General features: G+C 38.8%; 1 protein-coding gene across 5 annotated transcripts in view; it reads right to left on the bottom strand.

Annotated features, from left to right (window-relative positions):
• AGTPBP1 (ATP/GTP binding carboxypeptidase 1) overlaps positions 1-21,776 on the bottom strand; it is a 198,468-nt gene that overhangs the window by 163,241 nt on the left and 13,451 nt on the right. For all 5 annotated transcript variants that reach the window (XR_007719870.1, XM_050761609.1, XM_050761610.1 and 2 more), the window contains exon 2: positions 7,517-7,581. Coding sequence is in view for 4 of the 5 variants with exons in the window: in XM_050761609.1 (XP_050617566.1) it covers positions 7,517-7,548 (32 nt within the window). In the remaining variant the exon portion in view is untranslated. The remainder of the gene's footprint in view (positions 1-7,516; positions 7,582-21,776) is intronic.

A 21,776-nucleotide genomic window follows, 5' to 3' on the forward strand; every position in this document is an offset into this window, starting at 1 on the left:
ATAAAAAGTATCCAAAATAAAAGAGAGAGAAAAAAGAATTAAGAGAAAAAATTTGACAGGGCAGTGATCTGTGGACCGACTTCAAGGAAAGATATATACATTTAACTGAAGTTCCCGAAGAGAGACAGAAAAGAACAGAAATATGTAATAAAATTATGGCCAAAATTTTTCCAGTTTTGATAAGCTACATACCCAAGAAGCTCGATAAACTAAAGGCACAAGAAACATTAAAAAAAAAAAAAAAAACTTATATTGAGGGACATCATAATCAAACCTTCCAAAATCAGTGATTTTTAAAAGCAAACGGGAAAAGCAGCCACACAGCAAAAGACAGGTTATACACAGAAGAACAAAGGTAAGTATGACAACAGAATTATCTCCAGAAAAAAAGCAAGCAGCCAGGAAGCCAGGAGCAGTGGCTCAGACCTGTAATCCCAGCACTTTGGGAGGCTGAGGCAAGAGGGCAGCTTGAAACCAGTAGTTCCAGACCAGCCTGGGCAACATAGCAAGACCCTATCTCTGTTCTTTAAAAAAGAAAAAAAAGAAGTAGAAAATGAGTGATAAGACAACGATACTATATATTATTTAAATTTCTCTAAAAGATAATTATTTAAACTAAAACGAAGTACTGTGCTGAGTCCATAACATATGTAATAGTAAGCGTATGACAAACAGCACAAACACTCTGTCGCCCAGGCTGGAGTGCAGAGGCGCGGTCTCGGCTCACTGCAAGCTCCGCCTCCCGGGTTCACGCCATTCTCCTGCCTCAGCCTCCCGAGTAGCTGGGACTACAGGCGCCTGCCACCACGCCCGGCTAATTTTTTGTATTTTTAGTAGAGATGGGGTTTCACCATGTTAGCCAGGATGGTCTCTGTCTCCCGACCTCGTGATCCGCCCGCGTTGGCCTCCCAAAGTGCTGGGATTACAGGCGTGAGCCACCGCGCCCAGCCTATGGAAGGTTTTTATCCTATGTAGGAAGTGATGTATCACTAAAAGATGGACTATGATAAGTATACTAGATGTATAGTATAAACCCTATAAAAGTCACTAAAACAAAACGGAGTTCTAGCTAATAAGGAGCTAAGCCAACCAGAAGATGAAATGGAAACAGGAAGAAATACTCATTAATCTAAGAAAAGGAAGAAAAGGAGGAAGAAGAGAATAAGAAATGAAATACATAGAAAATAAATAGGCCAGGCACAATGGCTCACACCTGTAATCCCAGCACTCTGGGAACCAAGGCGGGTGGATCACAAAGTCAGGAGTTCAAGACCAGCCTGGCCAAGATGGCGAAACCCCGTCTCTACTAAAAATACAAAAAATTAGCCAGGCGTCGTGGCAGGCACCTATAATCCCAGCTACTCGGGAAGCTGAGGCAGAGAATTGCTTGAACCCGGTAAGTGGAGGTTGCAGTAAGCCAACATTGCGCCACTGCACTCCAGCCTGGGTTACATGGCAAGACTCTGTCTCCAAAAAACAAAAAAGAAAAGAAAAGAAATAGTAAGATGATATTTTTTAACACATTAAATATAGAGGATCCAGGGCCAGGCACCGTGGCTCACGCCTGTAATCCCAGCACTTTGGGAGGCTGAGGCCTCACAAGGTGAGGAGATCGAGACCATCCTGGCTAACACAGTGAAACACCGTCTCTACTAAAAATACAAAAAAAAAATTAGCTGGGTGTGGTGGCAGGCGCCTGCAATCCCAGCTACTCAAGAAGCTGAGACACGAGAATGGCGTGAACCCGGGAGGCAGAGTTTGCAGTGAGCCGAGATCGCCCCACTACACTCCAGCCTGGGTGACAGAGCAAGACTCTGTCTCAAAAATAAATAAATAAATAAATAAATAAATAAATAGGATCTAAAATCCTCAATTAAAAGACAGAGAAGGGTAGACTGTATATTAAAAAAAAAAAAAAAAGCAGACACATACACCTTGCCTACAAGAAATGCACTTTAAATATAAAGATAGAAATAGGCTAAAAGTAAAAGAACAGAAAAAATACATCATGCTAATAACTAACCAAGTCAACTATGGAACTAATGTCAGTAAAAACCTTTAGAAACCCCTCAAATATTTGGAAAGTAAATAACAAGCTTCTAAATAACCCATGGATCGAAGAAAAATCAAAAGGGAAATCAGAAGTTATTTCGAACTGAATGAAAATACAGTATATCAGAATTAGCAGGATATCACCAAAACAGTATTTAGGGGGAAATTTACAGTAATAAATGTCCACAGTAGAACAGAAATGTCTAAAATCAATGACCTTAGCTTTCAATGTAAAAAATAAGAAAAAAAGAGCACATGAAACTCAAAAGTAAGCACAAGTCAGGAAATAATAAAAATTAAAATAGAAATCAAAGAAACATGCAAAACCATAGGAAAATCAACGAAACCAAAAGCTTCTTCTTTGAGAATATCAGTAGAACTGATAAACTTCCAACCAGGCTGATCAAGAAAAAAGACAAAACACTAATTCCCAATATTAGGAATGGAAAAGTAACATCACTATAAATGCTAGGCAGTAAAAAGATAAAAAAATACTTCAACAACTTTATGCCTACTAAATTGGACAACATAGAAGAAATGAACAAATTCCTTGAAAGACATTAGCTTCCTAATACTTTCATATGAAAGTATTTGTTTCCTACTACTGCTGTAACCAATTACCACTAACCTCACTGCTTAAAAACAACATGCACTTATTATTGTATTACAGGCTAGAGATCAAAAATCCAAAACCAGTTTCACTGGGCTAAAACCAAGGTGTAAGAAGAAATGGTTTGTAACATGTTCTCACTCATAAGTGGGAGTTGAACAATAAGAACACATGGATACAAGGAGGGAAACGTCACACACTGGGGCCTGTTGGGGTGTGGGGGGGTAGGGGTGGGATAACATTAGGAGAAATACCTAATGTAGGTGATGAGTTGATGGGTGCAGCAAACCACCATGGCACATGTATACTTATGTAACAAAACTGCACGTTCTACACATGTAATGCAAAACTCAAAGTATAATTTTAAAAAAATAATAATTTTTTAAAAAGAAGAAGAAGAAATGGTTTTTCTAGAGGCTGTATGGGAGAATCCATTTCCTTGCCTTTTCTAGTTTCTAGAGGTCACCTGTATTCCTTGGCTCATGGCCTCTTTTTTACATCACCCTAATCTTTTGCTTCCATCCTCACATCTCCTACTACTGACTCTGATCCTCTTGCCTTCCCCTTAATAAAGACCCTTATGATTACAGTGGGCCCACACAGATAATCTAGGATCATCTCTCCATATCAAGAAGCCCAATTTATTTATATCTACAAAGTCCCTTTTATCAAGTAATGTAACACATTCACTGGATCCAGGGATTAAGGCATGGACATCTCCTAAGGGACCATTATTCAGACTATCATAGACACAAATTACCAAAACTCACTCAATAAGAAATAGAAAAACCTTAATAGTGCTATCTCTATCTATTAAAGAAAGTGAATTTATACTTTATTGTTTGTTTGTTTGTTTGTTTTTTGAGACAGAGTCTCACTCTGTCGCAGAAGCTGGAGCGCAGTGGCACTGTGTCGGCTCACTGCAACTTCCGTCTCCTGGGTTCAAATAATTCTCCTGACTCAAGCCTCTCAAGTAGCTGGGATTACAGGCATCCACCACCACGCCCAGCTAGTTTTTATACTTTTAGTAGAGACGGGGTTTTACCATGTTGGCCAGGCTGGTCTTGAACTCCTGACCTCAGGTGATCTGCCCGCCTCAGCCTCCCAAAGTGCTGGGATTACAGGCATGAGCCACCGTGCCCGGCCATGAATTTATACTTTAAAAACTTGCCACAAAGAAAATTCCAAGTCAAGGTGCCTTAACTGATGAATATTACCAAACATACAAAGAAATAATACCAATTATATACAAACTCTTCCAAAAAAACTGAAAAGGAGGAAATGCTTCCTGATTCCAAAATTCTGTGGCTAGTACCTAATACCAAAACCAGATAAAAACATTACAAGAAAAGGAAAAAGCAGCCCAATATGCTTCATGAACATAGATGCAGAAGTTCTAAACAACACTTTAGCAAATCAAATTCAATAATATATGAAAAGGATAATAACAATATATCATGATGAAGTAAGATCAATCACAGGAATGCAAGGTTGGTTTAATATTTGAACATCATTCAATATAATTCACCTATTAATAAACTAAAAGAAAAACCTTGTAGCCATCTCAACAGACAGAAGAAGTATTTCACAAAATCAGACATTCATACTGGATAAAAAATTCTCAGCATACTAGAATATAAGAGAATTTTTTCAACCTGATAAAAAGCATCTACAGAAACTTGGTTAACAAAATGCTTAAAGGTAAAAGAATGCTTTTCTCCAATGATCAGAAAACAAGATAAGGATATGCACTGTCACCATTTTTTTAGTGATACCTACTAAATGAGTTCATCCTCCAATGTCATTCAGCTGTTCAATAAAGGTTATCCAGGGTAAGGACTTCGTCTCTTGGATGTGATGGAAAAATTTAAAGTGAGGTAAAGACATCTCAGGTATCAGCAAGAATGTGTAATAATGGACAACAGATTCTATACTAATAAAAGAGGAGGAGGAAGAGATGAATGAGAGAAAATAAAAGTGAACAGAGTAGAGCTCTGGGTGAGGTAGAACTCTTAGAGAACAGATATTTGAGCAAGTGAGCTAGAAAGATAACAGATTATAGTTGGAGAATGAAAAGAATAAATTAGTATTTTGAAATGAGAGTTTTTCTAATGATAAGATTTAGGGCATGACCACAATGGTAGAGAGTGAAGTGTAGAGAATATTTCTGCTGCTTATATTTCACTAGATGTGCTTCTTTGATTTAAATCGCCACTTACTGCCATCTGCCATGGTCTTTAAATCTGCCAATCTAATCTAACTAATTAGAATATTTGTTTAAATTCAGCAACTCTGAATATTCCACTAACCCTCAAGCTACCCTTGCTTCTTCAAGCCCCTAACACACAATAAACACCTGTTTATGAGTACCTTATTTTCAAATTCTATACACCTCAAAATTTAACACTTCACTACACACTGGTTAAGTCACCATACTGCATTTGTTCAGATATTCTTTATCAGCTTACAGGCTTTGCGTAAAAAGAGAATAGGGCTTTTTTTTTTTTTTAGAACATATTCAACACTCATTTTCTTCAATACACTGTATTGTGTTATATTCATGTTTTTTTTCTACTGTCACAGATTTAGTACCAAGCTAGGTACATAAAATTTCTCATAATTGAGAAATAAATCAAAAAGAGGCAAAGGAAAAAAAAAGAAATCAAAGAGTATCTACAGAAGCCTCTAGAGACATGAAAGTACACAAAAGATGACATGAAAGTACACAAAAGATTTTCTGTGAAAATTGGTGAGCTCTCATCAAATTTGAAGAAAAAAATTCAAAACAAAACCTGGAAGTATTATTTCTCCCCGTTTTTCAGACCCTTAGAAGACATTCTTGTAAGTTCTCTGACACAGTCTCAATATGCCATACTATGAGAAGGGAGCTTTGACCCTTTTCTATCTATGTCAGTTTGCCTTATTGCATTCAGCTTTCTTCACACAGCAATATGACAAGTTTTACTAGAAATTATAATTGCCTTTAGACAAAGACTATTTGCAGTGATTCCAAATTAGTTACCCTACAACAAAAACAAAAACAAAACAAAACAAAAAATATCCAATAAAATATACTTCAGGAGAAAAAAATTTTAAATGACCTTAGGAGCCAGAGGCTTTCAAACTAAAAGTAATTTCACATTTTTATGCACAACGATCTAGTAACTTTAGATAGTTTAGCTAATCAATAGAAATAGCATTATTTGTTTGACCTGATCAAAAAGTAAGGCATTTTTTAAAAAGATCCTTTTAAAAATACAAATAATGCCTAATTCCTTTCCTATAGAAATTACACAAGTATGTGACTAAAATGAAATTTGGTATGATGTATTACATAGTTAATAACTGCAAAACCTAGCAATTTAAGGAATAAATCTAACCTAAACAGTGTGTATACTATTCATTATAAAACAAATATAAAGCATACCTATGAATGTAAAGTTGTATACACGTAACCATAAGAACATTGCGACAAAGCAGAAACTTTCACTACCAATATTAATACACTGTTAATTATACCGAGCCAAATACCATCTAATCTTCACAGCCTTATGATAATAGCATTATCATTAAAATAATGATGTACAGATGAGAAAACTGAGGCTTCACAAAGTTACACATTTTGCTCATGGCTGTATAGCCAAGACAATTTCAAATACAATCAATCAGAATTGTCTTTCAACTGAAAGAAATAAAACCAACATTAAGACAATTTCTTGATATTTAAGAACTTTAACAGAGATGATACAGTGTGCTTTAACTCAGGAATCAGTTAAACTTTTTCCTTTTTCTTTTTTTTTTTTTTTTTTGTTTGAGAGTCTTGCTGTGTTGCCCAGGCTGGAGTGCAGTGGCGAGATCCGGGCTCACTGCAACCTCTGACTCTCGGGTTCAAGCGATACTCTAGCCTCAGCCTCCCAGGTAGCCGGGATTACAGGTGCCCACCTCCACACCCGGCTAATTCTTATATTCTTTATAGAGACAGGGTTTCTCCATGTTCGCCAGACTGGTCTCGAACTCCTGACCTCAGATGACCCACCTGCCTCAGCCTCCCAAAGTGCTGGGATTACAGGCGTGAGCCACCGCACTCGGCCTAAACTTTCCCTGTAAAGGGCCAAGTAGTATATATTTTAGGCACTGTGGGCTATCCAGTCCTGGTCATAACTACTCAAATTTACCATTTTAATGCAAAAGTGGCCACAGACAATATGTAAATGAATTAGCATGGCTGTGTTCCAAAAAACACTTTATTTATAGATGCTGAAATGCAAATTGTATATAATGTTCATGTATCACAAAATACTATTTTCTTTAACCATTTAAAAATGTAAAGACTGGCCTGGCACGGAGGCTCACACCTGTAATCCCAGCACTTTGGGAGGCTGAGGCAGGTGGATCACCCGAGGTTAGGAGTTCGAGACCAGCCTGGAGAACATGGTGAAACCCCGTCTCTACTAAAAGTACAAAAAATTAGTTGGGTGTGGTGTTGGGTGCCTATAACCCCAGCTACTCAGGAGGCTGAGGCAGCAGAATCACCTGAACCCGGGAGGCAAAGGTTGTAGTGAGCTGAGACTGTGCCACTGCACTCCAGCCTGGGCAACAAGAATGAAACTCTGTCTCAAAAAAAAAAAATGTAAAAACCATTCTGAGCTCACAGGCCATACAAAAACAGGAGGTGGTCATAGTTTGCTGACTCCTATTTTAACTGAAAAGTTAAACATTAATAAATATTTTTAATTACATAAATGTACTATCTACTTAAACACAAATAATACTTTGTCAAGTATTGAGTTTCAAATAATTCTGTCATACATTATTTCTGTAACTTATGCATACTGATATTTAGAATTACAGTACCTTTTCTCTGGTATCACTTTTAACTTGCTCATCTTGAGTTATTTCATTTCATAATTGCAGATAATCTAAAAGAAAAATGTTAATGACATTAAAAACTTATAACTCTTTTTTCTATACATTAGATATCACAGAAGCCATACAATGGAAAGTTTTCATTATGGGCAACACAAGATAACACCAGAAACAAAAAGAGAACATCTGAGTTCTATGCACTTCTGCTGGGTCACTTAAGAATGCAATGTATGACTATTAAAATACCTATCATCAGCCAGGAAACTGTTATCAAATACCTAAAATCAGCCAGGAAACTGTTAATAAAATCAATTTTTTTTATTGATTTTGATAACAGTTTCTGCTACAAAAACACAGAAACCTAACATAATGTCATTTGCAACCTAATGTTAAGATCTTTTGAGACAGTTCAAATTATCCTTCCTGTTCGAATACTCTTCCTTAAAATACATAAACCAATCACAGCATCCTGTGATTAGTGTACTTACTGTACACCATTCACACAGTAGTCAAATACTAGTAAATATGTGGTATTTCCATATAAGAATATTTTCAAATTAGTAAAAGCTTCTATGCACATCTTCCCTCAAACAATAGGTTTCATTTTTAGACATCATACATGTTAAAACAACCTTAAATCTCAATTCACACAATTTTCATAAATCTTCAAGTTTATTTTGCAACTATTAACCCAAAAATACTCTAAATATCTTTTAAATACCAATGCTTACTGAAGCAGAATTTTTTGGCATCACTAAAAAGTAGAATAACTACTGTGAATTCAAAAAGTTAATCACAGCTGGGCGTGGTGGCTCCCGCCTGTTATCCCAGCACTGTGGGGGACCAAGGCGGGTGGATCACCTGAGGACAGGAGTTCAAGACCAGCCTGGCCAACATGGTGAAACCCCATCTCTACTAAAACTACAAAAATTATCTGGGTATGGTGGCAGGTGCCTGTAATCCCAGCTACTCAGGAGGCTGAGGCAGGAGAATCACTTGAACCCAGGAGGTGGAGGTTGCAGTGAGCCAAGATCATGCCATTGTACTCCAGCCGGGGCGACAAGAACAAAACTCTATCTCAAAAAAAAAAAAAAAAAAAAAAAAAAAAAAGTTAATCACATACTTATGAAATATTTAGTAATGTCATATTTAAAGAGACAACACACACACAAAAAGGGTAAACTTCAAATTGTTTAACTTAATACATTTAGAAGATACTCTGAGAAAGTAGAAAATATTCTGGATGTTTTTCTTCAATAACAGAACTTTTCAACAAGACATACATAATTTTTTTTTCATTTTCTTAACTAAAAAAAGGAAATATTTAGAATTGTGTACAAAAAATACATCAATTGTTTTTAAAGTCAATGAGAAATTCTAAATTGTAATTTTTTTTTACTCTTTTTTAAGACACACCTACAAAATCAAAGTAACTTTTTTCTATTTCTAAATTAAGTAAAAATCACTATATATCCACAGGGAGAAAAAAATCTTATGTGATTTCAAAAGCACTGTTGCTGCCACAAACAGAAGACACTATGAATACACTAACAGCACATCTCATGAGAAGTTCCCTGTGGATTTTATTAGAGGTGATAGAGTTGAAAAGAATAATGGTGAGCACTATTATCACAGCCAACTCTATTTCAACAGATAAGAAATGATTTGAACTTGCAGTTCACAGTAAAATAAACCACAGGCATTTCTCTCCTCTTCCTCTTGGGACTAGATTACAGTAAAAGTAAAGAAATAAAGTTGGTTCCTCTCAAGTCCTTCTGGCGTTACCAAAGTGAACAGACCCTGAAGGGGGTCCATAGGTGGGAAGTGAAGTCAGTGCCTCAGTTGCCTGTGTGTGTTTTGTGCCTTATTCTTTTATCATGCAAAAAAGGAGAATACTGCAGTGAATGAAGTGCATTTTAGCACTGCTTTTTCTACTGTAGTTGGTATTTGAATGAGATGACAATGGAAGAGATGAAGAATGAAGCTGAGGCCATTTCCATGTTTTATATGCCCTTCTATGCAGTCATGTATCCTGTGTCTAATGAGCTAGAAGGAGTAAATCTGCCTGCAGCTCTAGAAGGAGTAAATCTGCCTGCAGCTAGACACCGAGACCATTTTCATTATGGCTGAAAAAGACAATGGTAAAATGTAGCTTCATCATAATCTCACACTGAAGACTTTTTGCATCATTTTTGCTATTATCATTCTAAGAATTACAAGTCAAAAGAATCTATACCTTAATGTGTCATTATATAACATTCCTTAAAATAATTGTAGATATTGGTGTTGTTTCTGGCATTTTAACTTGAAAGTGATATACTGCAAGATAACATTTAAGAATATTTGATGGCAAATATTCAATATATGGTATATATCTGTTAAACATCTCTTGAAAAAATGCATATATATGTGTGCATATATGATCAGAATATCAAGACAACATGGTGTAATGTCTTAAAAAAACTTCTAACAGGAGCTTATTATAGCAGTTTATCAAAAATAAGGGGCCTGGTGCAGTAGCTCACACCTGTAATCCCAGCACTTTGGGAGGCCAAGGCGGGCGACCTGAGGTTGGGAGTTCAAGACCAGCCTAGTCAACATGGTGAAACTCCATCTCTACCAAAAATACAAAAATTAGCTTGGCCTGGTGGTGCAAGCCTGTAATCCCAGCTACTCAGGAGGCTGAGGCAGGAGAATCACTTGAACTGGGAGGCGGAGGTTGCTGTGAGCCAAGATCGCACCACTGCACTCCAGCCTGGGTGACAGAGCGAGACTCTGTCTCAAAAAAAAAAAGAAAAATGAAAATAAAGCAACAAGAATTCTGAAGAAGGGAGAGAGGAAGGACGGAAGGTTGGTTATGTTTAAGCCTACAGCGACAGAAAAGAAAACTAAGGGGGAAGAAGGAACAGGTATTCTGCTAAGAGGAACCCAGGAAACTAGTAACCTAGCACTCGGAAACAAGGACGACAGAGGAAGACTACGAAACGGGGCTAACTAAAACTTTGGAACTGCAAATAGTAACTTCTTACCTCTTCCATATCTTCCTTGCCCTACCACTGTGGAACATGCTCAGCAGTAACAAGCATCTAACCCCTGGCAAATAATCTTCACTAAAGAAACAGACAACTTCAAAGAATTCTGCTTTCTAGGCTTAAGAGTCCCCTATGAAAAAGGTCAGCTCTCAACCCTATTATCCTAAGGCAGGCCAGTGTATCCCTTACAGTTCACTTTTTATTACCGAAGCCTGAAGCCAGAACACTTCAGAATAAATGAAAAATCTTGCGAAAGCTTGTGCTGATTACAATATGGTGTAATAGAAAGTGCAGGCACCTAGAAGCAGAAGTGTTGCATTTCACCAAGTTTGTGGCTTTGCCAAGCAAGAGTGATAAAGCAAGAGAGGGGCAGAGGAACTGAGAATGTACGAAAAAAAGTGATTATAAAAACAGAGCTCGGAATTTAGGTATAATCTCCTCTTTCCTCTTTATTGAATCATTTTCAAGATATTTCTGTGTCTTAAGAAAAAAACTTTCTCACTCCTATTCCCCCAATCCAACTACTGTCCCATTTCTCTCCTTCTGAAAGCAAAGACTTGTTTATGCACGCTGTCAACAAGCCTCTCTTCCAATCCTCTCTGAAACACATTCCAATCAGACTTTCCCCACCCCACTCCACCAACACCATTCTTCTCAATAACCAATGATCTCCATGTTACTAAACCCAATTGTCAATTCTCAGTCCTCATCTTATTTGTCCTATCAACAGCATTTGATAAAGCTGGCCACATCCTCTTCTTGGAAATGCTTTCTTCATTTGGCTATATACTTTGTTTCCTCCCAACCTCACTGACCACTTCTAAGTTCACTTTAATGGAATGCCCAGGGCTTAGTCCTTTCCCTGTCCTCGCCTAACTACAGTCACTTCCTTGGTGATCTCAATTAGTCTTGTAATTACTCAACATTTCCACTTCAATCTCTAATAATATTACCAACTCAACACATACAAAACGGATCTGACCTTCCCTTCCAAGTGTGCTCTACCCTGGCTTTCCCATCTAAGTTAAAAACAATTCTATGTCTCCAGTTGCTCAATCCAACTTAGCTTCATCCTTGTCTCTTATCCCACATCCAATACAACGGGAAGTCTTGATAATTCTACTTTCAAAATATATCCAGAATCTGATCACTTTACCACATCTACCATGGTCAAGTAAACAACGTCACTAGTCTCCCTTCTACCTCTGACGCCCCCTACAGTTTATTCTCAACACAACATGCTTAGTGATCCTTTAAATACACTGGGGGATAGAAGAAGGAAAAAACACCTTAGGTAGATTTTTGTCACCACTCTGCTCAAAGCCCTGTGCGGCTACCCATTTCAATGACATAAAGGACCCTAGGGGAATACCCCCAGTCCCTACCTCCCTGTCTTCATATCCTACCTACAAGTCTTCTCACTCACTCTGCTCTGGACACACTGCACTGAGTGGGCCTCCTTGCTTTCCTCCAACATGCCAGGATCTCACTTTAGTGCCTTTGTATAAGCCGTTTCTTTTGCCTGGAATGTGCTTCTGCCAGATATCTCAATAACGAACTCCATCACTTCCTTTGCTGAAGTAACACCTTTTCAATACAACCCATCCCAACCATCCTATTTAATATTGCAAACTACCTCCAGACCCTAGCATACCCATTGCCCTTGCTGGAATCTACTTTGTCTTCTTCCAAAGCACTTACTGCCTTCTAAAACACGATGATTCAAAAATAACTGAACAGGCTGGGTGCAGTGACTCACATCTGCAATCCCAGCACTTTCGGAGGCCAAGGTGGGAGGACTGCTTGAGCCCAGGAGTTCAAGACCAGCCTGTGCAACATAGCAAGAGCCCTTTTCTACAAAAATAAAAAAATAACCAGGCATGGTGGCATACACCCGTAGTCCCAGCTACTCAAGAAACTGAGGTGTGAGGACCACTTGAGCACGGGAGGTTAATGGTGCAGTGAGTTGTGTTCACACCACTGCACTTCAGCCTGGCAGACAGAGAAAGACCCTGTCTCAAAAAATAAATAAAACAAAAATAACTGAACATTTTTGCTATGGTCTGAATGTTCATGTGCCTCCCAATATCCATATGTTGAAATGCTAACCCCCAAGTGACAATATGAGAAGTTGGGGCCTTTGGGAGATAATTAGGTCATAAGGGTGGAGGCTTCATGAATGGGTTGAGTGTCCTTTTTTTTTTTTTTTAATATACTTTAAGTTCTAGGGTACATGTGCACAACGTGCAGGTTTGTTCCATAGGTATACATTGCCATGTTGGTTTGCCACACCCATCGACTCATCATTTACATTAGGTATTTCTCCTAATGCTATCCCTCCCACAGCCCCCCACCCCCGACAGGCCATGGTTTGTGATGTTCCCCGCCCTGTGTCCCTGTGTTCTCATTGTTCAACTCCCACTTATGAGTGAGAAGTTACAGTGTTTGGTTTTCTGTCCTTATGATAGTTTGCTGAGAATGATGGTATCCAGCTTCATCCATGTTGCTACAAAGGACATGAACTCATCCCTTTCTATGGCTGCATAGTATTCCACGGTATATATGTGCCATATTTCCTTAATCCAGTCTATTACTGATGGATATGTGGATTGGTTCCAAGTCTTTGCTATTATGAATAATGTCACAATAAACATACGTGTGCAAGTTATTGCCTCAATTCAGAACCTGTTATTGGTCTATTCAGAGATTCAACTTCTTCCTGGTTTAGTCTTAGGAGGGTGTATATGTCCAGAAATTTACCCATTTCTTCTAGATTTTCTAGTTTATTTGCATAGAGGTATTTATAGTATTCTCTGATAGTAGTTTGTATTTCTGTGGGATCAGTGGTGATATCCCCTTTATCATTTTTTATTATGTCTATTTGATTCTTTTCTCATTTCTTCTTTATTAGTCTTGCTAATGGTCTATTTTGTTGATTTTTTCAAAAAACCAGCTCCTGGATTCACTGATTTTTTTAAGGGATTTTTTTGGTGTCTCTATCTCCTTCAGTTATTTCTTGCCTTCTGCTAGCTTTTCAATTTGTTTGCTCTTGCTTCTCTAGTCCTTTTAATTGTGATGTTGGGGTGTCGACTTTAGATCTTTCCTGCTTTCTCTTGTGGGCATTTAGAGATGTAAATTTCCCTCTACACACTGCTTTAAATGTTTCCCAGAGATTCTGGTACGTTGTGTCTTTGTTCTCATTGGTTTAAGGAACGTCTTTATCTCTGCCTTCATTTCGTTATTTACCCAGTAGTCATTTAGGAGCACGTTGTTCACTTTCCATGTAGTTGTGCAGTTTTGAGTGAGTTTCTTAATCCTGAGTTCTAATTTGATTGCACTGTGGTCTGAAAAACAGTTTGTTGTGATTTCTGCTCTTTTGTATTTGCTGAGGAGTGTTTGACTTCCAATTATGTGGTCAATTTTAAAATAAGTGCAATGAGGTGCTGAAAAGCATGTATATTCTGTTGATTTGCAGTGGAGAGTTCTGTAGACATCTATTAGATCTCTTGATCCAGAGCTGAGTTGAAGTCCTGAATATCCTTGTTAACCTTCTGTCTTGTTGATCTAATATTCACAGTGGGGTGTTAAAGTCTCCCATTATTATTGTGTGGGAGTCTAAGTCTCTTTGTAGGTCTCTAAGGACTTGCTTTATGAATTTGGGTGCTCCTGCATTCAGTGCATATATATTTAGGATAATTAGCTCTTCTTGTTGAATTGATCCCTTTGCCATTATGTAATGGCCTTCTTGGTCCCTTTTGATCTTTGTTCGTTTAAAGTCTGTTTTATCAGAGTCTACAATTGCAATCCCTGCTTTTTTTGCTTTCCATTTGCTTGGTAAATCTTCCTCCCTCCCTTTATTTTTAGCCTATGTGTGTCTTTGCATGTGAGATGTGTCTCCTGAATACAGCACACTGATGGGTCTTGACTCTTTATCCTATTTTCCAGTCTGTGTCTTTTAATTGGGGCATTTAGCCCATTTACATTTAAGGTTAATATTGTTATGTATGAATTTGATCCTGTCTTTATGATATTAGTTGGTTATTTTGCCCATTAATTCATGCAGTTTCTTCATAGTGTCGATGGTCTTTACAATTTGACATGTTTTTTGCAGTGGCTGGTACCGGTTGTTCCTTTCCATGTTTAGTGCTTCCTTCAGGAGCTCTTGTAAGGCAGGCCTTCTGGTGACAAAATCTCTCAGCATTTGCTTGTCTGTAAAGGATTTTATTTCTCCTTCACTTACAATGTTTAGTTTGGCTAGATGAGAAATTCTGGGTTGCAAATTCTTTTCTTTAAGAATGTTGAATGTTAGTCCCCACTCTCTTCTGGCTTGTAGTGTTTCTGCGAGAGAACTGCTGTTAGTCTGATGGGCTTCCCTTTGTGGGTAACCCGACCTTTCTCTCTGGCTGCCCTTAATATTTTTTCCTTCATTTCAACCTTGGTGAATCTGACAATTATGTGTCCTGGGGTTGCTCTTCTCGAAGAGTATCTTTGTGTTGTTCTCTGTATTTCCTGAATTTGAATGTTGGCCTGCCTTGCTAGGTTGGGGAAGTTCTCCTGGATAATATCCTGAAGATTGTTTTTTAACTTGGATCCATTCTCCCCGTCACTTTCAGGAACACCAGTCAAACGCAGACTTGGTCTTTTCACATAGTCACATATTTCTTGGAGGCTCTCTTCATTTCTTTTCACTCTTTTTTCTCTAATCTTGTCTTCTTGCTTTATTTCATTAATTTGATCTTCAAACACTAATGTCCTTCCTTCCACTTGATCGAATCTGCTATTGAAGTTTGTGCATGCATCATGAAGTTCTCGTACTGTGGTTTTCAGCTCTATGAGGTCATTGAAGGTCTTCTTTATACTGTTTATTCTAGTTGGCCATTCATCTAACCTTTTTTCAAGGTTTTTAGCTTCCTTGAGATAGGTTAGAACATGCTTCTTCAGCTCAGAGAAGTTTGTTATTACCAACCTTTCTGAAGCCTACTTCTGTCAACTCATCAAACTCATTCTCAATCCAGTTTTGTTCCTTTGCTGGCAAGGAACTGCAATCCTTTGGAGGAGAAGAGGCACTCTGGTTTTTGGAATTTTCAGTTTTTCTGCTCTGGTTTCTCCCTATCTTTGTGGTTTTTATCTACCTTTGGTCTTTGATGTTGGTGACCTACAGGTGGAGTTTTCATGTGGATGTGCTTTTTGTTGATGTTGATGCTATTCCTTTCTGTTTGTTAGTTTTCCTTCTAACAGTCAGGCCCCTCAGCTGCAGGTCTGTTGGAGTTTGCTGGAGGTCCACTCCAGACCCTGTTTGCCTAGGTATCACCAACAGAGGCTGCAGAACAGCAAATATTGCTGCTTGATCCTTCCTCTGGAAACTTCATCCCAGAGGGGCACTCGCCTGGATGAGGTGTCTGTCAGCCCCTACTGGGAGGTGTCTCCCAGTCAGGCTACATGGGGGCTTGGGACCCACTTGAGAAGGCAGTCTGTTCGTTGTCAGAGCTCAAATGCCATGCTGGGAGAACCACTGCTCTCTTCAGAGCTGTTAGACAGGGATGTTTAGGTCTGCTGAAGCTGTCTGCTGCCTTTTGTTCTGGTATGCACTGCCCAAAGAGGTGGAATCTAGAGAGGCAGTAGGGCTTGCTGAGCTGCGGTGGGCTCTGCCCAGTTCAAGCTTCCTGGCCTCTTTATTTACACTGTGAGCACAAAATCACCTATTCAAGCCTCAGCAATGGTGAATGCCCCTCCCCCTGCCAAGCTGCAGCATCGCAGGTCGATCTCAGACTGCTGCACTAGCAGTGAGCAAGCCTCCATGGGTGGGGGACCCACCGAGCCAGGTACAGGAGGGAATTTCCTGGTCTGCCGGTCCCAAAGACTATGGGAAAAATGCAGTAATTGGGCAGGAGTGTACCGTTTCTCCAGGTACAGACTGTCATGGATTCACTTGGCTAGAAAAGGGAAATCTCCCAACCCCTTGTGCTTCCCGGGTGAGGCGACGCCCCGTCCTGCTTTGGCTCACCCTCCATGGGCTGCACCCACCATCCAACCAGTCCCATTGAGATGAACCAGATACCTCAGTTGGAAATGCAGAAATCACCCGTCTTCTGCGTCAATCTCACTGGGAGCTGCAGACCAGAGCTGTTCCTATTTGGCCATTTTGGAAGCTTCCTCTGGGTTGAGTGTCCTTCTAAAAGAAACCCTAGAGAATAAGCTCTTCCCTCCCACCATGTGAGCACACAGTGAAAAGGCACCATCTATGAACCATGAAACAGATCCTCACCAGATATGAACCTGCCAGTGCCTTCATCTTAAACTTCCCAGCCACCAGAACTGTTAGAAATACACATCTGGCCAGGTACGGTGGCTCACACCTGTAATGCCAGCACTTTGGGAGGCTAAGGCAGGTGGATCACCTGAGGTCAGAAGTTCAAGACCAGCCTGGCCAAGATGGAGAAACCTGAACTCTACTATAAATACAAAAATTAGCCGGGTGTGGTGGTGGGCACTTGTAATCCCAGCTACTCAGGAGGCTGAGGCAAAAGAATTATTTGAACCTGGCAGGCAGAAGAATTATTTGAACCTGGGAGGCAGAAGTTGCAGTGAGCCGAGATCACACCATCAACACAGTGAGACTTTGTCTCAAAAAAAAAAGAAAAGGAAAAAAAAGAAATAAACATCTATTCTTTATAAGCTACCTACTCTATGGTATTTTGTTATAGTACTGCAGACTAAGACAACTTTGAAAATTGTCATTAATGAATAACCAGTGATACATGAACCTGTGTCAAAACCAATTTTTGAGAGAACAGTTTATTTTTATAAACTTACAAATGCTCAACATATGCCACATCATAACACATACATTAACGCCACGATCTACTTTATCCCAGACCCTTATCCATTAATCACCATTGTTTACTGCAAAAGCAACCAAAATAGATTATTTCCTCAAGGTTGTGGGGAAAATGTGGTAAAAGTCCAAGGTTCTTGACATAGCCGCATAAATACTCACATGGTATAATATCTAAGATTTCACTGGCCACTACTTGACTCTTTTTATTCACACAATAACACAGAAAACTTATTTAACAATGTGTTATGTCTATTATCTTATCTCTTTCCACTGGAATTAAAGCTCCATGAGGACATGGATCTTTGTTTTGCTCACTAAATGCCGCCCAAGTGTCTAGAAGAATGCCAGCACACTGCAGGTGCTAAATAAAATTTTTAATTAATGAATGCTTTTAAGTTTCCTTTTGAAAAAAATTTTACTACACAAACAAGCAAGAAAGTCTTCCTTTTTAAAAATCCAGTAATATGGCAGATATGGTATACTGGCACAGAGTATCTATCCCAATTTCCCTCTACTATGCCTTCCTATACCACAGGAACTTGAAAGTTTAAAAACTAAAAAGCATTTCCCAGACTCCCCTGCACCCTGCAGCTACACTTCCAGATGTAACTGAAGTCTACCAAATTCCTCACTTGTGAGAGATGTAGAAGATGAGCAAAAGCTGCCTGATTATAGAGGAAAGCACAGACACAGGCATGTTCAGTTTTTCTACGACAATGTATTCCAAGAGGTCCAGAGTACAAGGCAGGGATTCTCAACCTGGAGTCCACAAGATATTGAAGATACCGCTTGAGTTCTTTGAGAAATCAGAAATTTAACAAAAAAAATTTTTAAAAATTTTTTAACTTTTGTGCATCAAGCAATGAAAGTATTGACAGTAAATGAACAACCTCATTAACAACTGTGTTAGAAATTAGCCATATGTGGTAGTGCACAGTAAGACCATGTTTATTGGGATACAGTTGTCCTTGATAACTGGAGGTTGCTACGCATAGGGGGAGGATGGTAGGGGGCTAATGAACATCAGCCTCTCCCTCTCGAATTACCTCCCTAAACCTCCCTCTAGGCACCGCCAACTGCCTGATATGAGCAAAAAAGTTCTACAAGTGTAATGGAAAACTGGAGAGAAATTTTGATTCTGATGAAAAGGCCAGCCACAGTGGCTTACACCTGTAATTCCAGCACTTTGGGAGGCCAAGGTGGGAGGGCTGCTTGAGCCCAGGAGTTCGAAACTAGCTTGCACAATATAGTAAGATCCCGTTTCTACAAAAAATTAAAAAATTAGGCCAGGAGCAGTGGCTCACACCTGTATTCCTAGCACTTTGGGAGGCCAAGGCGGGCGAATCACCTGAAGTCAGGAGTTCGAGACTAGCCTGGCCAACATGGCGAAATCCTGTCTCTACTAAAAATACAAAAAAAAAAAATTAGCCAGGAATGGTGGCACATGCCTGTAATCCCCGCTACTCGGGAGGCTGAGGCAGGAGAATTGCTTGAGCCCAGGAGGCAGAGGTTGCAGTGAGCCAAGATCATGCTACTTGCACTCCAGCCTGGGAGACACAGCAAGAGTCTGTCTCAAAAAAAAAAAAGAAAAAGAAAAAAATTAGCCAGTGTGGTGGCATGCACCTACAGTCCCAGCTGCATGGGAGGTTGAGGTAGAAGGATCACTTGAGCCTGGAAGGTTGAGGCTACAGTGAGTCGTATTCACGCCACCACACTCCAGTCTGAGTAACAGAACAAGACTCTGTCTCAAAAAAAAAAAAAAAAAAGTTTACACCTTGCAACTCAGTTACCCCCAATGTTTTGCTATTTGGTACAAGCTTTGTAAAACATGGACAAAATTACAATGGAATTATATCATGAAAATTTAGTTTTGTGATTTTTCTCAAATAGTTTTTTGTTACGGTCTGTGTCTTATGCATTAACATCTGCATTTTGCAAATGCCCGATAATCCAACGTGGTAATTTCTGAGGATGAAGTGTGAGAATAGGGCCAACGGAAAATTCCAGCAAGGTTGGTAAAGAACGGTATCTAGTGAGTCATTTCATGGCACTAGTACATCAAGAAACACATGAAACAAGTCCCTCTTTACAATGCAAACTACGTATCAATGGATGTACACAGGGCTGCACTAAGTTTTCCCATACCATTTTGTGGTGCCTGTGGAAAACAACTTTACAAATACAGCAATAGTTTCAGCAAAGTTCAACAGACACTTAAATACAAATTACATTCATTTGACAAGTTAAATGTCAAATGTTATGGAATCTCAAAACACACTGAATATTTTGTTTAAAAAACAAAAATCAGTGAAAAGGCTGAGGCAGCAAGTTACATAGTAGTAGAATGTATTGCCCAGCAATGGGAAAGTCACACAATTGGTGGTGAGAATCTACTATAATTATAATAAAAAATGTAAAATTACACTGAGTAAAAGATCAGTAAAATGTTTTTATGAGATACAGAAAAGAAACTGAAAAAAGTTCTACAGTACATGTTGAACATCCCAAATCTGAAAATCTGAAATCCAAAGTGCTCCAAAATTCGGCCAGGTGTGGTGGCTCACGCCTGTAATCCCAGCACTCCAGCAGGATGAGGCAGTCAGATAACCTGAGGTCAGGAGTTCGAAACCAGCCTGGCCAATATGGTCAAACTCCATCTCTACCAAAAATACAAAAATTAGCTGGGCGTGGTGGCACGCACCTGTAATCCCAGCTACTCAGGAGGCTGAGGCAGGAGAATCGCTTGAACGCAGGAGGTGGAGGTTGAAATGAGCCGAGATTGCACCACTGCACTCCAGTCTGGGCAACAGAAGGGGACTTCGTCTCAAAAAAATAAAAGCAAACCCCACTTCACAACACAGTGTTTTCTTCACAGAGAGATGCTGGTGTCAAAAGCCCTAGGAAAGGAAATTTTTAAAGTTCTAATTGAAGTTCCAGAAAAGTATAAACTTATATAAAAACCTATTCATTCAAAAATGTTTAAAGAACTGTGTAAAAATATGGATGAAGAGCACATAAATCTACTATATACAGAAATACAGTGGCTTAGCAGAAGAATTCTCAACAGGTGTCTAAGCTGAAAGATGAATTCCAGGAGTACTTTCGCAAACACAGCGGGCCAGATTTTGCCAAGTATTTTGAGAATGAAGAATGGCCCAATCTGCAAACATTTGTTATCACATGAAGTAACTGAACAACTCTCCGCGAGACCTTAGAGAAAATATTTTTAAGGCCAGTTGTGGTGGTTCACACTTGTAATCCCAAGTGCTTTGGGAAGACCAAGGCAAGAGGATCACTTGAGGCCAGGAGTTCTGTACCAGCCTGGGTAACACAGTGATACCTCCATCTCTACAAAAAACAAAAAAAAATTTAAAAAATCAGCTGGGCATGGTAGCATATGGCTGTAATCCCAGCTACTTGGGAGGTTGAAGCAAGAGGAATCCCTGAGCCCAGGAGTTCAAGGTTGCAGTGAGCTATGACTGTATCACTATACTCCAGCAAGACCGTGTCTCAAAATACACATTATATATATATATATATATAAAAAATATGTAATATATATTTTACATATTATATATGTTTACTTCAAGTGACAAGATTCTTGGGGAAAAAAATCCTGTGATCAAAAAAAGGAAATCTTGAAATGTTTCCATTGTTTCTTGGGCTTGAGAGTAAGAATGTTTATCTGCAAATCTCAAGTTTTGCTGATATAGGAGAAAAATATTAAAAAGGAAAAGTAAACAGTATTTCCCTTTTCTTTTCAAATAAGTGTAAGACTGAGGAAGGAACCCTTTCTCTGAATCTTGTGCTCAGGCTGAGAACTTAACTTTGAGGAGGAGGAATTTGCTCTTCCTCCTCACTGATGATACACTCAAGATGAGATTTATGCTCTTGATTATACACTCACGATGAGATTTACTGATCATAAAAATGTTATGGATTTCCCTGAACCAGCAATGTCCTGCCAATCATAGGAAAGTAATGAACATTTAGCTGCAAGTTTTCAACTTCTTAAGTTTTTTCTTATTTAACAAGCACCTACAGCAAGGAGGAACTGTCTCATGTCAGATAAAAATCAACACTGTGAATGCTCATTTCAAACTAAACAAAACAAAAATAGGTTTCATGTGAACAAGATGAACTTCATTCTTTCAGTTTTAAAAGGCAATTTTATTATACATGTTAAAGCCTATAAAAGATGAAAAAAAATCAACACACATACAAATATTTTGTTAACTTATGGACCTACATTTCGGCCTTACCATGCCAATCAGAAAAAAAAAAGTTGGCTTATTTCAAAATCTTACATAAATTATGACTTGGACTATATTTTTATTAGTATCATTTTGGCTTACGGTTTTTAATAGCTTTGCTATTT

The sequence above is a fragment of the Macaca thibetana genome, chromosome 15, assembly GCF_024542745.1.
Source record: "Macaca thibetana thibetana isolate TM-01 chromosome 15, ASM2454274v1, whole genome shotgun sequence".
NCBI classification, from domain to species: Eukaryota; Metazoa; Chordata; class Mammalia; order Primates; family Cercopithecidae; genus Macaca; species Macaca thibetana.